Raw genomic sequence first — 18348 nt, forward strand, 5'->3', positions numbered from 1 at the left:
GTTAGTCTGCACCTGTTGTCTACGAAGAATGTGACAAATAAAATGTGATTTGAATTGAAAATGATGATTAATGATATGTGTGTGGGGTTGTGAGTGAGAGTGTGTGTATGTGTTTGAGTGTGCATGTATTATTGGTGTGTGATTAAGTGACCATTATGTGTGTATGTGTGTGCGTGCGTGTCAGACCTGTATCAGAGTCCACAGTGAAGAGGTCCAGTCTTGTTCCCAGCAGACGGTACCTGACCACAGCGTTGGGCCCAATGTCTTTGTCCTCAGCCAACACTGGTCCATTCAACACTGACACAGCACTGCCTGAGAGAGGATGGAGGAATGGATAGGGGGAGAAAGGGTGATGTTTAGGATGGCAGATTGGGAGAGGAAAGTTAAATACAAGAGTTGAGAAGGGAAGGGCAAGAATGGTTGATGAATGAAAGAGGAAAAGATCGAGATTGGAAGAGAGTGGGAAGAGAGAGAAGCATGAGTCATCGAAGCATAGACGAAAGCACATATAAAGACAAGAAAAGCGTAAGAGGTATTGAGGGCCACGCAAGGGATAGAGGTAGCAGAGGAATTAAACATTGTCAATTGAAACAGTAAGAGAGACCGAGCCAGTTAGCCAGCCAGCCAGCCAGAGCGACAGGGAGACAGACAGACATCCAGACAGACATCCAGACAGACATACAGTACCTTCAGAAAGTATTCACACCCCTTGACTTTGGACACATTTTGTTATGTTACAAAGTGGGATTCAAATTGATTTAATTGTCATTTTTTGTCAACGTTCCACATACAATACTCTGTCTACGATATTTTTATTTATTTATTCGCTATGATATGAGAAAACTGAGGATGGATCAACAACATCGACAGCCAATAGAAGCTCATCAGGAATGAGCTTCGATAGGCGCCTTCTTACATGTGTCTTTTCGGGTCAATCTTCTCCAGGTGAACCAGGGGCTTGAGCTGCTCAGCGAAAATGACAGTGAATAGAAGGAAGCTTGTAGAATGGTGCCGGAGGAGATGGCTGCTGTTTTACAATCCACTAACCAATTGTACTATTGTGTGTGTTATTTCGCGTTATTTATAACTTATTTAGTGCATAATGTTTCTGCCACGTGTCTTATGACCGATAAGAGCTTCTAGATATCAGGATATTGATTACTCACCCCGTACTGGAGAAATACTTTTTCTTTAATCTTTTGTGACTAGGAGGCAGTTTTATCATTTTTGGAAAAAAAAGCGTTCCTGTAGTAAACAGGATATTTTGTCAGGACAAGATGCTAGAATATGCATATAATTGACAGCTTAGGATAGAAAACACTCTAAAGTTCCCAAAACTAGAAATATTGTCTGTGAGTATAACAGAACTGATGTTGCAGGCAAAAGCCTGAGAAAAATCCAATCCGGAAGTGCCTCATGTTTTGAAAGCGCTGCGTTCCAATGCGTCCCTATTGAGCAGTGAATGGGCTATCAACCAGATTACTCTTTCTCCGTATTCCCGAAGGTGTCTACAGCATTGTGACATAGTTTTACGCATTTATGTTGAAGAATACCCGTAGGCGGCTACATTGCGCAAGTGGTCACCTGATGCTCCCAGAGAGATTCTCGCGTAAAATACAGAGGTAGCCATTACTCCAATCGGTCCTACTGAAAAACCAATTGTCCCGATGGATATATTATCGAATAGATATTTGAAAAACACTTTGAGGATGGTTATAAACAACGTTTGCTATGTTTCTGTCGATATTATGGAGCTAATTTGGAATATTTTTTGACGTTTTCGTGACTGCAATTTCAGGGCGATTTCTCAGCCAAACGTGAAGAACAAACGGAGCTATTTCGCCTACAAAAATAATATTTTTGGAAAAAAGGAACATTTGCTCTCTAACTGGGAGTCTCGTGAGTGAAAACATCCGAAGCTCATCAAAGGTAAACAATTTAAATTGATTGCTTTTCTGATTTCCGTGACCAAGTTACCTGCTGCTAGCTGGACAAAATGCTATGCTAGGCTATCGATAAACTTACACAAATGCTTGTCTAGCTTTGGCTGTAAAGCATATTTTGACAATCTGAGATGACAGGGTGATTAACAAAAGGCTAAGCTGTCTCTCAATATATTTCACTTGTGATTTTCATGAATAGGAATATTTTCTAGTAATATTTATGTCCGTTGCGTTATGCTAATTAGTGTCAGATGATGACAACGGTCCCGTTGTCACGGGATGGGGTGTCACTAGAGGTTAACGAGTCTGACGGGAAGGATTTACTTCAGACGCCCAAAAAGGCCCTCATCCCCGTCATTCGTAGGAGGAAGAGACGGACAAATGGACGACGAATGTCTGGGAGCCTTCTAAGGATTCTGCGGTGAGCAGGTACTCTCCCTTTACCATCGGTCCTATTAGCCAACGTACAATCAATGGAAAATAAATAGACAAACTATGATCACATAGTTTTGTAATTGAACAAAACTATGCTACATTTTATCTCTGGGACCCTCAGGATGACAAATCAGATCAAGATTACTCAATGTAAGTACATTATTTAACTTCAGAGGTGAATGTATCAAACCAGTCGCCGTGATACACATTTTTTTTGTTGTTGTGCTCTCTCCTCAAACAATATCATGGTATTTTTTCACTGTAATAGCTACTGTAAAATGTACAGTGCAGTTAGATTAACAAGAATTTAAGCTTTCCGCCCATATAAGACATGTCTATGTCCTGGGAAATTTTCTTGTTACTTACAAAGTCATGCTAATCACATTGGAGGTAAAAAAAAAACATTAGTGCACGTTAGCGCAACCGTCCCGGTCTTTGTGGTTGAATATGTGCTTGAAATTCACTTCTCGATTGAGGGACCTTACAGATAATTGTATGTGTGTGGTATAGATAGGGCTGTTGCGGTCATGAAATTTAGTCAGCCGGTGACTGTCAAGCAAATAACTGCCGGTCTCACAGTAATTGACTGTTAATTAACATAAACACATTTAGCATCTCCTGGCAGCCTACCATCCACTGATGAAGACCTTTGGAACATCTACTTTAAAAAGAAATCGAATAAATCCATGTAATATAGCCTACACTTTCACAATAAATCCATTAATTATTTTAGACGGTGTAAAGAAACATGAAATGAAAAAAATGTAGTCTATTTCAGAAGAACAGAATAGCATACTCTGAGTTATATTAGGCCCTGATCTGGCTATGCCATATGGCTGTGGCCTACACTAGTTAATATAGCTGACAAGATTTGCTTAGAATTCTCTGGCATTATTTTATATTATTTTATAGTATGAAGAATTGCACTTCACACTGCCCTCTCCCAACTGGACAAGAGGGGAAATAACTGCTTAGAATGCTGTTCATAGACTACAGCTCAGCGTTCAACAAAATAATCCCCTGTAAAATCATCACCAAGTTAGGGACCCTGCAACGGGATCCTGGACTTCCTGATGGGCTAACCCCAGGTGATGAGGGTAGGCAACAACACCTCCTCCATGCTGACCCTCAACACAGGGGACCCTCAGGGTTGTGTGCATAGTTCCCTCCTGTACTCCCTGTTTACACATGACTGCGTTCATCCACGACTCCAAAACTATCATCATGTTTGCTGACGACACAACGGTGGTAGGCCTGATCACCAATGGTGATGAGTCAGCTTACAGTGAGGAGGAAAGATACTTAGCAGTGTGGTACCAGAGAAAAAACCTCTCCCTCAACGTCAGTAAGACCAAGGAGCTAATCATGGACTATAGGAGAAAGAGGGGAGAGTTGATGTTACAGAGTGGGTCGAGAGCTTTATGTTCCTTAGTATCCATGTCACTAAGGGCCTAACATGCTACCCACACACCCACACAGTTGTGAAGAAGGCACGGCTGCGCCTCTTCCCACTCAGGAGGCTGAAAAGATTTGGCATGGGCCTTCGGATATTTAAAACGTTCTACAGCTGCACCATCGAGAGCATCTTCACAGGCTTCATCACTGCTTGATATGGCAAAGACACCGCCCTTGAGCGCAAAGCACTACAGAGTGTGGTGCGGACAGCCAAGTACATCACTGGGGTTGAGCTCCCTGCCATCCAGGACCTCTATACCAGGCGGTGTCAGAGGAAGGTCCGAAAAATGTCCAAACACTCCAGCCACCCATGTTCACTATGCTACGATCCGGCAAACAGTACCGGAGCATCGGCTCTCGGACCAATAGGCTCCGAGACAGCTTCTACCCGAAGGCATAAGACTGCTAAATAGCCAGACTGCTAAATACATTGAACAAAAAAATAAACGCAACATGCAAGTATTTTGAAGATTTTACTGAGTTACAGTTCATATAAGGAAAAGGGTCCATTTAAATTGATTTGTTAGGCCCTAATCTATGCATTTCACATGACTGGGAATACAGATATGCATATGTTGGTCACAGATACAGTACCTTAAAAAAGGTAGGGGCATGGATCAGAAAACCAGTCTGTATCTGGTGTGACTACCATTTGTGACATGCAGCGCGACACATCTCCTTTGCATACAGTTAATCAGGCTAATTGTGGACTGTAGAATGTTGTCCCACTCATCTTCAATGGCTGTGCAAAGTTGCTGGATATGGGTGGGTGGGAACTGCAAAAAGCAGTCGTGCACAGCAATCCTGAGCATCCCGAACATGCTCAATGGGTGACATGTCTGGTTAGTGTGCAGGCCATGGAAGAACTGGGACATTTTCAGCTTCCAGTAATGCCCATACCATAACCCCACCTACACCATGGGGCACTCTGTTCACAAAATTGACATCAGCAGACCTACTTGCCCACACAACGCCATTCACGTTGTCTGCCATCTGCACGGTACAGTTGAAACCGGGATTCATCTGTGAAGACTAAACTTTTCCCCTCATGCCAGTGGCCATTGAAGGTGAGCATTTGCCAGCTGAAGTTGGTTATGATGCCGAACTGCAGTCAGGTCAAGACCGTGGTGAGGATGACGAGCACACAGATGAGTTTCCTTGAGATGCTATCTGACAGTTTGTGCAAAAATTATATGGTTGTGCAAACCCACGGTTTCATCAGCTGTCTGTATGGCTGGTCTCAGACAATTCTGCAGGTGAAGAAGCCGGATGTGGAGGTCCTGTGCTGATATGGTTGCATGTGGTTTGCTGTTGTGAAGCCAGTTGGACGTACTGCCAAATTCTCTAAAACTACGTTAGAGGTGGCTTATGGTAGAGAAATTATAACATAGCATTTTCATTAGTTTGTTACTGTAGGCTATGTAAAAAATAAACACCAATTCAACTGTTCAATAAATTTAATTTGTGGAATTATATATATATATATATACAGTACCAGTCAAAAGTTTGGACACACCAACTCTTTCAAGGGTTTTTATTTCCTGCCTCACACAGGAAGCAGCGCAGGTCCTAATCCAGGCACTTGTCATCTCCCGTCTGGATTACTGCAACTCGCTGTTGGCTGGGCTCCCTGCCTGTGCCATTAAACCCCTACAACTCATCCAGAATGCCGCAGCCCGTCTGGTGTTCAACCTTCCCAAGTTCTCTCACGTCACCCCGCTCGTCCGCTCTCTCCACTGGCTTCCAGTTGAAGCTCGCATCCGCTACAAGACCATGGTGCTTGCCTACGGAGCTGTGAGGGGAACGGCACCTCAGTACCTCCAGGCTCTGATCAGGCCCTACACCCAAACAAGGGCACTGCGTTCATCCACCTCTGGCCTGCTCGCCTCCCTACCACTGAGGAAGTACAGTTCCCGCGCAGCCCAGTCAAAACTGTTCGCTGCTCTGGCCCCCAATGGTGGAACAAACTCCTCACGACGCCAGGACAGCGGAGTCAATCACCACCTTCCGGAGACACCTGAAACCCCACCTCTTTCAGGAATACCTAGGATAGGATAAAGTAATCCTTCTCACCCCCCTTAAAAGATTTAGATGCACTATTGTAAAGTGGCTGTTCCACTGGATGTCTTAAGGTGAACGCACCAATTTGTAAGTCGCTCTGGATAAGAGCGTCTGCTAAATGACTTAAATGTAATGTCAATGTTATTTGTTTTACTGTTTTCTACATTGTAGAATAAACTATGAAATAACACATATGGAATCATGTCGTAACCAAAAAAGTATTAAACAAATCAAAATATACTTTATATTTGAGATTCTTCAAAGTAACCACCCGTTGCCTTGATGACAGCTTTGAACACTCTTGGCATTCTCTCAACCAGCTTCATGGAATGCATTTCAATTAACAGGTGTGCCTTGTTAAAAACGTATTTCCTTCTTAATGCGTTTGTGCCAGTCAGTTGTGTTGTGACAAAGTAGGGGTGGTAGACAGAAGATATCCCTATTTGGTAAAATACCAAGTTCTTATTATGGCGAGAGCAGCTCAAATAAACAAATAGCAATGAGAGTCCATAAGACATGAAGGTCAGACAACACAGAAAATTGCAGTCGCAAAAACCATCAAGCCCAATGATGAAACTGTCTCTCACGAGGTCCGCCACAGGAAACGAAGACCCAGAGTTACCTCTGCTGCAAAGGATATGTTGAGTTACCAGCCTCAGTAATTGCAGCCCCAAATAAATGCTTCAGAGTTCAATTGACAAACACATCTGAACATCAACTGATCAGAGACTGAGTGAATCAGGCCTCCATGGTCGAATTGATGCAAAGAAACCACTACTAAAGGACAACAAAAATAAGAAGAGACTTGCTTGGGACAAGAAACAGGAGCAATGGGCATTAGACTGATGGAAATATACTTTGGTCTGATAAGTCCAAATTTGCGATTTTTGGTTCCAACCGCTGTGTCTTTGTGAGACGCAGAGTAGGTGAACGGGTGACCTTTGCATGTGTGGATCCCACCATGAAGCATGGAGGAGGTGGTGTGATGGTGTGGGGGTGCTTGCTGGTGACACTGTCTGATTTATTTAGAATTCAAGGCACACTTAACCAGCATGGATGGCTACCACAGCATTCTGCAGCTATACGCTATCCCATCAGGTTTGCTCTTAGTTGGACTGTGATTTGCTTTTCAAGAGGACAATAATCCAACAGACCTCCAGGCTGTGTAAGGGCTATTTGACCAAGAAGGAGAGTGATGGAGTGCTGCATCAGATGACCTGGCCTCCACATTCACCTGACCTCAAACCAATTGAGATGGTATGGGATGAATTGGACCGCAGATCGAAGGAAAAGCAGCCAACAAGTGCTCAGAATATGTGGGAACCCCTTCAAGACTGTTGAAAAAGCATTCCAGGTGAAGCTGGTTGAGAGAATGCAAAGAGCGCATGTAAAGAGTGTGCACAGCACTGAGATGCAGTCCCTTAGACAGCTGTGCCACTCAGGAGACCTACTTGATTTCATATATGTTATTTAGTAGTTTTGATGTCTTCACCATTATTCCGCAATGTAGGAAATAGTAAAAAATAAGTAGGAGTGTCCAAACTTTTGACTGGTACTATATATATATATATATTTTAAAAAAAACATATATATATGTTTTTTTTTAATTCCCCAACCACGAAGACAAACAGTCAGCAAAACACAATGAAATGAGGGAAACAGTACCCTAAAATCATTTTATGCGTCAAGAGTGCTTGATAAATAGTGAAAATCAGCACAAAGCAATAATGGCATTGCATGCGTCGATATTACAACAGTCAAAAATAGTCAATTATTGTCTGCTCATGCTTACACGGTCTGCGTTTTCACGCAATGTCATCCGTTGGATTTCATTTATTGGTTAGCCCTTGTCCTAGCAGTTGACACATCTTTGCCACTTTCCTTTGCTTGACACACTTCCCACAAAAAACATTTCTTGTAGGTGACATAGCTGTGCACAATTTGACTCGGGCAAAGGTTCATGTGGAATCTTTGCTGCTGCCTTGACCCTTGTATGTCTCTCACGTACCCCATATGCTAGACTCATGATGAAGTCTCTCCTGTAAAAAAATCTAAAAACAAAATTCCACTTTGACGTTATGGGGTAATATGTATAGATCAGTGACACAAAATCTCAGCCAGCCCTGTAGTCCTCCAGAAAGCTAGCCAGACAGTCAAGACAGTTCCCCCGCCAGCCAACCAAACGCACCGAGTGACAGATACAGAGAGAAAGTCAGAAAAACACACCAGTGAGGTTGGTACCTGAGGGGGAGTTCTCAGTGATCTCAGCCCGGTAGCTGGTCTGTGTGAATATGGGCCTGTTGTCATTATCATCCAGAACTGTGATCACCAGCATGTCTGAGTCCTAGAGAAAGGGATGGACGGAGAGAGAGAGTGATAGATTGGGGAGGGAGGGGTGAATTGGGTAGAATAGGACGGAGGGGCAGGGAACAAGGTGAGAAATGTTCTCAATCTAAAAGCAAATAGCTGTCATTCCATGCAATATTTGAGAGGCACATGTGTGCCATTGAATAATGCCATCTATGTAGAGCTGGGCAATATGGACAAAAATCCATATCACAATACTGGACAATACAGAGGATCAAACATTGCATTCACTCCACATTACTGGCCTGTATGATAAAGTGTAAAGAAGGAAGCCTGTGTTAAAAATCCACTCCAAGTCATCCATTGTTTGCAGCAAGGCCATTTAGTGACACTGCAAGACAACACGGCAAAGAAACACACTTTTTGACCTAAATTAAAAACGACAGGTTTGGGTCAAATCCAATACAATACAGGCATGAGTGAAACTGTCTGAATTTAAGTATTGTGGCGGCAGCATCATGTTAGGGGTATGCTTGTCAACGACAGGGCCTGGAAGTTTGTCAGGATCAAACTAAAAATGAAAAGAGCAAAGCCCAGGTAAAAAGTTGGAGGAAAACCCGCCTCAGTCTTCTGAGAACCTCAACCTCACCCTTTATTTTTCAGCAGGATGTTAATGTTAAAGCCAAAAACACACCAGAATGGCTTTCCAAGAGGTGTTGAGTGGTTCCTGAGTGGTCCAGTATCAGTCCTGACTTATTTGAGAGTGAGTGAGTGTGAGAGTGTGTGTGTGTGCTTGTGTGTGTGGAGCAGTACCCGGCGAGCGATGCGGGGATTCTCAGGGTTGTCTTTAACAGTGATGGTCAGTCTGTACTCCCCCACCCTTTCTCTGTCCAGAGGCCTGTTCACCTGCACCATCCCTGTCTGAGAGGGGGATAGAGAGATCATGGGGGAGTGATTACGCACAAGATGGAGGATAGACCTGACTTATCAATTATACCATATCCTTCTCTTTTCAATGTCTCTCTATAACCACGTTTCCATCCACAGTTTTTATGTGAGTTTTTAAGTCATACCGTATATATTTAAAATAATCACGACAGCAGAGATGGAAAAAGGAAGTTTGGTACAATTTAATAAATGGCGACAGATCATTTGTTTGTTCTACATGGTGGCATCTTTTTGTGTCTGTAAAATTCTCGCTCTCATCCATAATAATCTAATCATGTAGACTAGTCAACCCACATAGGCTACCAGCACTGTATCTGCGAGCTGTTGGCTAGAGCGCACATGCCAAGACACATTTACATTTACATTTAAGTCATTTAGCAAGACCAGAGTAGGCACATTTGCTACTTAATTCAACAGTTTTTGTGAAAAAACTATTGTTATTTTTTTATCCTTTATTTAACTAGGCAAATCAGTTAAAAACTATTATTTACAATGACGTCCTAGGAACAGTGAGTTAACTGCCTTGTTCAGGGCCTGAAGACAGACTTTTACCTTGTCAGGTCGGGTTTCAATCTAGCAACCTTTCGGTTACTGGCCCAACGCTCTAACCACTAGGCTACCTGCTGCCCCAAAATGTGATGGAAACACACCAAACTCTCAATTTTTATTTGGTACATGAACACTTAATTAAGTGAAAAATTACATTTTGTGCGCACTATGTTATCAAACGCTGATTTTCATCCGCAACATTTCCATTTGGTGGAAACCACTGGAGGGAAAATTAGCATATTTTCTTATTTTCTTGGGGATTTTAGAATATTCGCATGAAAGTCTGTCACCAATTGGATCCTGACTTTTTATAAATTTATTTTGTCTACATTTTCAGGACAAGCCCTTCTTCTCACTTCTCTATCCTTTCTGCCCCTTTTACTCCCTCCATTCCTCCCCCTCCCTTCCTGTCCCTCTCTCTCTCCCGATCTCTGTCTCTCTCTCTCACAGTGTCATTGATGTAGAAAGCTCCATCGTGGTTTCCGGCAGTGATGTTGTAGGTGAGCAGGGCATTGCGTCCACTGTCCATGTCTCGTGCTTGGACCGTGGTCACCAAGGTGTGGATGGACGCCCCCTCTCTCACACTGGTGTTGTGGGGCAGGTTCAACAGAATGGGGTCGTTGTCATTGATGTCCAGCACATGGACACCCACCACCACCTGGGAGATGGAGAGGACACAGGATAGTGTCACACTTGGTCTTAGTATGTGTGTGTGTGTGTGTTTGTGTGTGGACGCACACATGTGTTGTGTTCATATTAGTGTCTGAGCATGTCAGCAGGAAGCACCACAGGATCAGTGCATGTCTGTACGTGTTTGTGTTTCTGTGAACATGTGTATGAACATACAATGCTGATGCGTGGTGGGTTGCCCAGGTCTTTGGCCATGACAGTGATGTTGTAGAAGGGTGTGGTCTCTCTGTCCAGCTCCACATCTCTTCTCACACGCAGCTCTCCCTCCACTGGAGATACCACAAACTCATCTAACAGAGAAAGAGAGAGCAAGAGAGGGGAAGCATGATTAGTTTGTTACTAGCCTTATACTGCAAACACACACACACACAACACACACACACACACACACACACACACACACACACACACACACACACACACACACACACACACACACAAACAAACACACACGCACATGCACACACACATGGATAGTAGCTCACCTGCATATATACCCCACCCCCTCCCCCACAAAGACACACACACACAAACACCCTACTCACTCTGGGGGTCTCCGGCAGTGATGCTGTACTCCACTTTGCCGTTGAGCCCAGAGTCCTGGTCGATGGCCTTGAGGGTCCAGACCCGAGGCCCCGGCTGGCCCTCTGTTATCTCAAAGGGCCCCTCATAGGGCTTGGTGAATGTGGGGGTCACATCGTTCACATCCAGGACATTCACCAACACCTGGAAAAGACCGGTGGAAACAACCTGAATAGAGATCTTTATGGTCTATAACAGTGGTTCCTGAACTGTGGGGGTCGGCAGGGGGGGATCGGGGGTCCATATACAGTGGAAGTCGGAAGATTACATACACCTTAGCCAAATACATTTAAACTCAGTTTTTCACAATTCCTGACATTTAATCCTAGTAAAAAATCCATGTATTAGGTCTGTTAGGATAGCCCCTTCATTTTAAGATTGTGAAATATCAAAATAATAGTATAGAGAATGATTTAATTCAGCTTTTATTTATTTCATCACACTCCCAGTGGGTCAGAAGTTGACATACACTCAATTAGTATTTGGTAGCACAGCCTTTAAATTGTTTGACTTGGGTCAAACGTTTCGGGTAGCCTTCCACAAGATTCCTACAATAAGTTGGGGGAATTTTGGCCCATTCCTCCTGACCGAGCTGGTGTAACTGAGTCAGGTTTGTAGGCCTCCTACCTCCTGCTCACACATGATTTTTCAGTTCTGCCCACACATTTTCTATAGGATTGAGGTCAGGATTTTGTGATAGCCACTCCAATAGCTTGACTTTGTTGTCCTTAAGCCATTTTGACACCACTTTGGACGTATGCTTGAGGTCATTGTCTATTTAGAAGACCAATTTGCGAACAAGCTTTAACTTCCTGACTGATGTCTTGAGATGTTGCTTTAATATACCCAAATGATTTCCCTCCCTTATGATAACATCTATTTTGTGAAGTGCACCAGTACCTCCTGCAGCAAAGCGCCCCCACAACATGATGCTGCCACCCCCGTGCTTCACGGTTGGGATGGTGTTCTTCGGCTTGCAAGCTTCCCACTTTTTCCTCCAAACATAACGATGGTCATTATGGTCAAACAGTTCTATTTTATTTCATCAGACCAAAGGACATTTCTCCAAAAAGTACGATCTTTGTCCCTATGTGCAGTTGCAAACCATAGTCTGGCTTTTTTATGGTGGTTTTGGAGCAGTGGCTTCTTCCTTGCTGAGCGGCCTTTCAGGTTACGTCGATATATAAGACTCGTTTTACTGTGGATATAGATACTTTTGTACCTGTTTCCTCCAGCATCTTCACAAAGTTTGTTGCTGTTGTTCTGGGATTGATTTGCACTTTTCGCACGAAAGTACGTTCATCTCTAGGAGACAGAACGGGTGTCCTTCCAGAGCGGCAATTGTCACGCCCTGGCCATAGTTTGCTTTGTATGTTTATAGGTTTTGTTTGGTCAGGGTGTGATCTGAGTGGGCATTCTATGTTGTATGTCTAGTTTGTCTGTTTCTGTGTTTGGCCTGATATGGTTCTCAATTAGAGGCAGGTGTTAGTCGTTGTCTCTGATTGGGAACCATATTTTGGTCATTGTGGGTTGTGGGTGATTGTCTATGTTATGTTGCACGTTAGCACATTTTTTATATAGCGGTCACGTTCGTCTTATTTGTGTTTTTGTTTAAGTGTTCTTTGTCTTCTTCATTAAATAAAGAAGAATGTATTCTAACCACGCTGCGCTTTGGTCCACTCCATACGACGATCGTGACAGAATCACCCACCACAAAAGGACCAAGCGGCATGGTAACGGACAGCAGCAGCGGACGGAATTTCAGGACTCCTGGACATGGGAGGAGATTTTAAACGGAGAAGGACCCTGGGCACAGGCTGGGGAATATCGCCGCCCCAAAGCAGAACTGGAGGCAGCGAAAGCTGAGCACGGGCGATATGAGGAGGCAGCACGGCAGTGCGACAGGTACGAGAGGCAGCCCCAAAAAATATTTTTGGGGGAGGCACACGGAGAGTGTGGCTAAGCCAGGTAGCAGACCTGAGCTCACTCCTCGTGCTTATTATAAGCAGCGCGTTAGTGGTCAGGCACCGTGTTATGCGGTTAAGCGCGGTGTCGCCAGTATGTGCCGATAGCCCGGTGCGCTATAGGGCAGCCCCCCGAAAGTGTCATGCGAGTGTGGGCATCCAGCCAGGGTGTATGTTGCCAGGGTACCCTGCGCCGGCTCTGCGTGCTGTGTCTCCGTTCGTGCCGGGCAATTGTGGGAGTGGAGCCTACTACTCCACTCCCAATTGTGGGAGTGGAGTAGTAGGCACTAGATCTCCAGTGCTTACCCACAGCCCGGTTCAACCTGTGCCTGCACTCTGGAGGGTCCGGGCTAGAGTAGTTATCCAGCCTGGGGGAGTGGTGCCAAGGCTACGCACCAGAGCTCTAGTGCTCCCCCACAGCCCGGTCCTTCAGGTGGCTCCTCCTAACACCAAGCCTCCTGGAGGTCTCCCCAGGCTGTCTCTCTGTCTCCTCCCTACAGGTGCTCCCGTCTGTCCAGTGCCGTCAGAGACGCCAGTCTGTCCTGAGCTGTCAGAGCTGCCATTCTGTCCTGAGCTGATAGAGTCTCCCATCTGTCCAGCGCCGCCAGAGTCTCCCGTCTGTCCAGAGCCACCAGTCTGTCCTGAGCCGCCAGTCTGTCCTGGGCCTCCAGAGCCGTCAGTCAGCCAGGAGCGGCCAGTCAGCCAGGAGCCACCAGTAAGCCAGGAGCCGCCAGAGCCGCCAGTCAGCCAGGAGCCGCCAGAGCCGCCAGTCAGCCAGGAGCCGCCAGAGCCGTCAGCCAGCCAGGAGGCGCCAGAGCCGTCGGCCAGCCAGGAGCCGCCGGAGCCGTCGGCCAGTCCGGAGCTGCCCTTCAGTCCGAAGCTGCCCCTCAGTCCAGAGCTGCCCTTCAGTCCGGAGCTGCCCTTCAGTCCAGTGGGGCCCTTTAGTAGGGTTGCCAGTCCTAGGTTGGCGGCGAGGGTCGCCGTTCCTAGGAGGCTTCCTAGGTTCAGGTTTTGGCATTCTATATTGTATGTCTAGTTTGTCTGTTTCTGTGTTTGGCCTGATATGGTTCTCAATCAGAGGCAGGTGTTAGTTGTTGTCTCTGATTGGGAACCACATTTAGGTAGCCTGTTTTGTCATTGTGGGCTGTGGGTGATTGTCTATGTGTAGTGTTTGTGTCAGCACGATTGTTCATTAGCTTCACGGTTGTCACTTTGTTGTTTTGTAGTGTTTGGTTTTTCCATTAAAATGACGAACACTTACAACGCTGCGTATTGGTCCGATCCTTGATACACCTCTTCAGACGAAGAGGAGGAAATCCGTGACAGGTATGACGGCTGCATGGTCCCATGGTGTTTATACTTGCATACTATTGTTTGTACAGATGAACGTGGTACCTTCAGGTGTTTGGAAATTTCTCCCAAGGATAAACCAGACTTGTGGAGGTCTCCAATGGTTTTTCTGAGATCTTGGCTGCTTTCCTTTGAGTTTCCCATGATGTCAAGCAAAGAGGCACTGAGTTTGAAGGTAGTCCTTGAAATACATCCACAGGTACACGTCCAATTGTAGTGGTTGAAAAACAAGTTTTAATGACTCCAACCTAAGTGTATGGAAACTTCCGACTTCGACTGTATAGTATTATTATTATTATTTTGGGGGGATTGGGACTCAGTTCGGCTTTCAACTTGCTCTAAAATTGTGATAGTAGAAATAGCTGAAATTGTTTTCCTTTTGTCATGCCAGTCATACGTTAGAGAGTTATTTATAACTTGTCAGAAATGCCCAGATCAACTTGCCCATGAAAATTAGTTTAAAACTGCAAAATGTTCTCTGCACCCTATGATAAAATGTGTAGAATTGCAGGAAATATGCTTTGAACCTATAACATTTTCGCTTCACCAGCAAGAGGGGTGTAAACCGTTTGTGTCATGAACAATGCTTGAGCCCATAGAAATCGACATGGCATGGGCGGAGGGGAGGGGGGTGTTCCCCAATGCTGGAAGGCGGGAGAAAGTTTGGGAACTCCTGGTCTATACGTATGTCATTCACACGACGGTCCGGGTGCCTTGTAAGGATCAGTCGCCGAGAAGGTAATCTACCTTTATCATCGGTCCTATTAGCCAACGTACAATCAATCGATAATAAAATAGACAAACTACAGCACATATATCATACCAACTGAACATTAAAAACTGTAATATCTTATGTTTCACCGAGTAGTGGCTGAACGACACCATGTTTAACATACAGCTGGTGGGTTTTAAGCTTTTTCGGCAGAATGGAAACGCGCCCTCTGTATATTTGTAAACAACAGCCGGTGCACAAAATCGAAGGAAGTATCAAGGTTTTGCTCGCCTGAGGTAGAGTATCTCATGATAAGCTATAGACCACACTATATACCAAGAGAGATTTCATCTGTATTTTTAGTAGCTGTCTATATACCGCCGCAGACCGATGCTGGCACGTAAGACTGCACTCAATGAGCTGTATACGGACATAAGCAAACAGCAAAACGCTCATCCAGAGGTGGCGCTCCAATTGGCCGGGGACTGTAATGCAAAAAAACCTAATCTACCTACCAATCTCTACCAGCATGTTAAAACAAAGACTAGAACACCTTTAATCCACACACAGAGACGTGTACAAAACTCTCCTTCGATCCTCCATTTGGCAAATCTGACCAGAATTATATCCTCCTGATTTCTGCTTACAATGCAAAAACTATAGCAGGAAACACCAGTGACTCGGCAAATAAGAAAGTGGTCAGATGAAGCAGATGCTAAGTTACAGGACTGTTTTGCTAGCACAGACTGGAATATGTTCCGGGATTCTTCCGATGGCATTGAGGTGTACACCACATCAGTCACTGGCTTCATCAATAAGTGCATCGATGACGTTGTTGTGGCATGGGATTGCAAACCATTACACACTACAAAGGGAAGCACAGTCGCAAGCTGCCAAGTGACACGAACCTACCAGACGAGCTAAATTACTTCTATGCTCGCTTCGAGGTAAGTAACACTTAAACATGCATGGGAGCACCAGCTGTTCCGGATGACTGTGTGATCACGCTCTCCGTAAGACAATGTGAGTAAGAAGTTTAAACAGGTCAACATTCACAAGACCGAAGGGTCAGACAGATTACCACTATGTGTACTGCGAGCATGCGCTGACCAACTGGCAAGTGTCTTCACTGACATTTTCAACCAGTCCCTGACTGAGTCTGTAACACCAACATGTTTCAAGCAGACCAACATAATCCCTGTGCCCAACAAAACTAAGGTAGCCTGCCTAAATGACTGCTGACCTGTAGCACTCACATCTGTAGCCATGAAGTGCTTTGAAAGGCTGATCATGACTCACATCAACACCATTATCCCAGAAACACTAGACCCTCTCCAATTTGCATACTGCCCTAATAGATTCATAGATGATGCAACTCTATTGCAGTCAACACTGCCCTTCCCCACCTGGACAAAAATAACACCTATGTGAGAAGGCTATTCATTGAGTTACAGCTGAGCTTTCAACACCATAGTGCCCTCAAAGCTCATTGCGAAGCTAAGGACCCTACCTCTGCAACTGGAACCTGGACTTCTTGATGGGCCGCCCCCAGGTGGTAAGGGTAGGGAACAACACATCTGCCATACTGATCCTCACACGTGGGCCCTTCAGGGATGCGTGCTCAGTTCCCTCCTGTACTCCCTGTTCACTCATGACTACATGGCCACGCACGACTCCAACACTACCATCAAGTTTGCTGACGACACAACAGTGGTAGGCCTGATCAGCAACAACGATGAGACAGCCTATAGGGAGAAGGTCATAGACCTTTCCGTGTGGTGCCAGGACAACATTTTCTCCCTCAACGTGATCAAGACAAAGGAGATGATTGTAGACTACAGGAAAAGGAGGACCGAGCACGCCCCCATTCTCATCGACGGGGCTGAAGTAGAACAGGTTGAGAGTGTCAAGTTCCTTGGTGTCCACATCACCAACAAACTATCATGGTCCAAACACACTAGGACAGCCATGACGACAAAGCCTCTTCCCCCTCAGGAGACTGAAAACATTTGGCATGGGTCACCAGATCCTCAAAAGGTTCTACAGCTGCAACATCGAGAGCATCACTGCATCACTGCCTGGTATGGCAACTGCTCGTCCTCCGAACGCAAGGCTCTACAGAGGGTTGTGAGAATGGCCCAGTACATCACTGGGGCCATGCTTCCTGCCATCCAGGACCTCTATGCCAGGCTGTGTCAGAGGAAGGCCCTAAAAATAGTCAAAGACTCCAGCCACCCTAGTCTTATACTGTTCTCTCTGCTACTGCACGGCAAGTGGTACCGGAGCGCCAAGTCTGGGTCCAAAAGGCTTCTACCCCCAAGCTTCTACCCCCAAGCCATAAGACTCCTGAACAGCTAATCAAAGGGCTACACAGACCCCTCTTTTACGCTGCTGCTACTCTCTGTTTATAATCTATGCATAGTCACTTTATCTCTACCTACATGTACATATTACCTCAATTACCTCGACTAACCGATGTCCCCGCACATTGACTTTGTACTGGTACCCCCTGTATACAGCCTTGCTTGTTATTTTACTGCTGCTGAAAATTGTTACTTTTATTTTCTATTGATCATTTTTTTTCTTAAAACTTCTTGTATTTGGCGCATGTGACAAATAACATTTGATTTGATGTTTATGATGTGATTAAAGGGATAGTTAACTTTTTGGAAAACATTTTTGTGGTCATTCATTTGACTAAACCAAAACGCCTGCATATGCCACAGATTGCAAGTACAATATGATGTGTGTATAAACTACATTAACCTGTTAGGAATAATATGATGTTTCAATGCCAGAATAAATCAATTATCATGAGAGGGCCATGAACAGTACCTAGTAATGCTGCATACTGCTAGAAATCTCAGATGGTTAGCTTTTTCAAATCAAAAGATCCAGTAAATAGTATGAAAAATAGTAAATCTTATGAAAATATGATAGACCCTATTCCTGAAAAATGAGGGAATAGGGCCTGAATATTTTTTCTGATAATATACATACATTTACAATCAACTTTACAAATTACATCCTAAAAGATTTCAGCTGCCTTAGTACTGTAATAAATTATCATATAACATGGTTAGCACAAATGTACATTATTTATGGTTCACGGCTTTCATTCATTCTTGTGTCCCTCCCCTACTGAAACTCAGAGTTGGTTAGCCATTCTATGAATTCGTTACGATCTTAGCTTTCATATCCTATAAAAGTTGTATGTCTGTGATGAACACAATGTGGTTTTGTTTCACATCGACAAATAATGTTCACGTTTTTTAAATTAAACTAGATATAGAAAAACCAAATTGACGGACAGTCCAACCAGTGAAGGAAAGTGCAAGTAGGACTTCCCAGC

The 18348-nt window shown here is 44.6% G+C and overlaps 1 protein-coding gene across 1 annotated transcript in view; it reads right to left on the minus strand.

Annotated features, from left to right (window-relative positions):
• Positions 1 to 18348, minus strand: part of LOC115107209 (cadherin-23-like) — a 578454-nt gene that overhangs the window by 76435 nt on the left and 483671 nt on the right. Inside the window, exons 39-44 of the mRNA XM_065008058.1 lie at positions 10934 to 11114; positions 10545 to 10678; positions 10147 to 10356; positions 9015 to 9122; positions 8136 to 8238; positions 187 to 312 (exon numbers count right to left, since the gene is read on the minus strand). Coding sequence (XP_064864130.1) covers positions 187 to 312; positions 8136 to 8238; positions 9015 to 9122; positions 10147 to 10356; positions 10545 to 10678; positions 10934 to 11114 — 862 coding nt within the window. The remainder of the gene's footprint in view (positions 1 to 186; positions 313 to 8135; positions 8239 to 9014; positions 9123 to 10146; positions 10357 to 10544; positions 10679 to 10933; positions 11115 to 18348) is intronic.

Source organism: Oncorhynchus nerka, linkage group LG23 (genome assembly GCF_034236695.1).
Source record: "Oncorhynchus nerka isolate Pitt River linkage group LG23, Oner_Uvic_2.0, whole genome shotgun sequence".
Taxonomy (NCBI): domain Eukaryota; kingdom Metazoa; phylum Chordata; class Actinopteri; order Salmoniformes; family Salmonidae; genus Oncorhynchus; species Oncorhynchus nerka.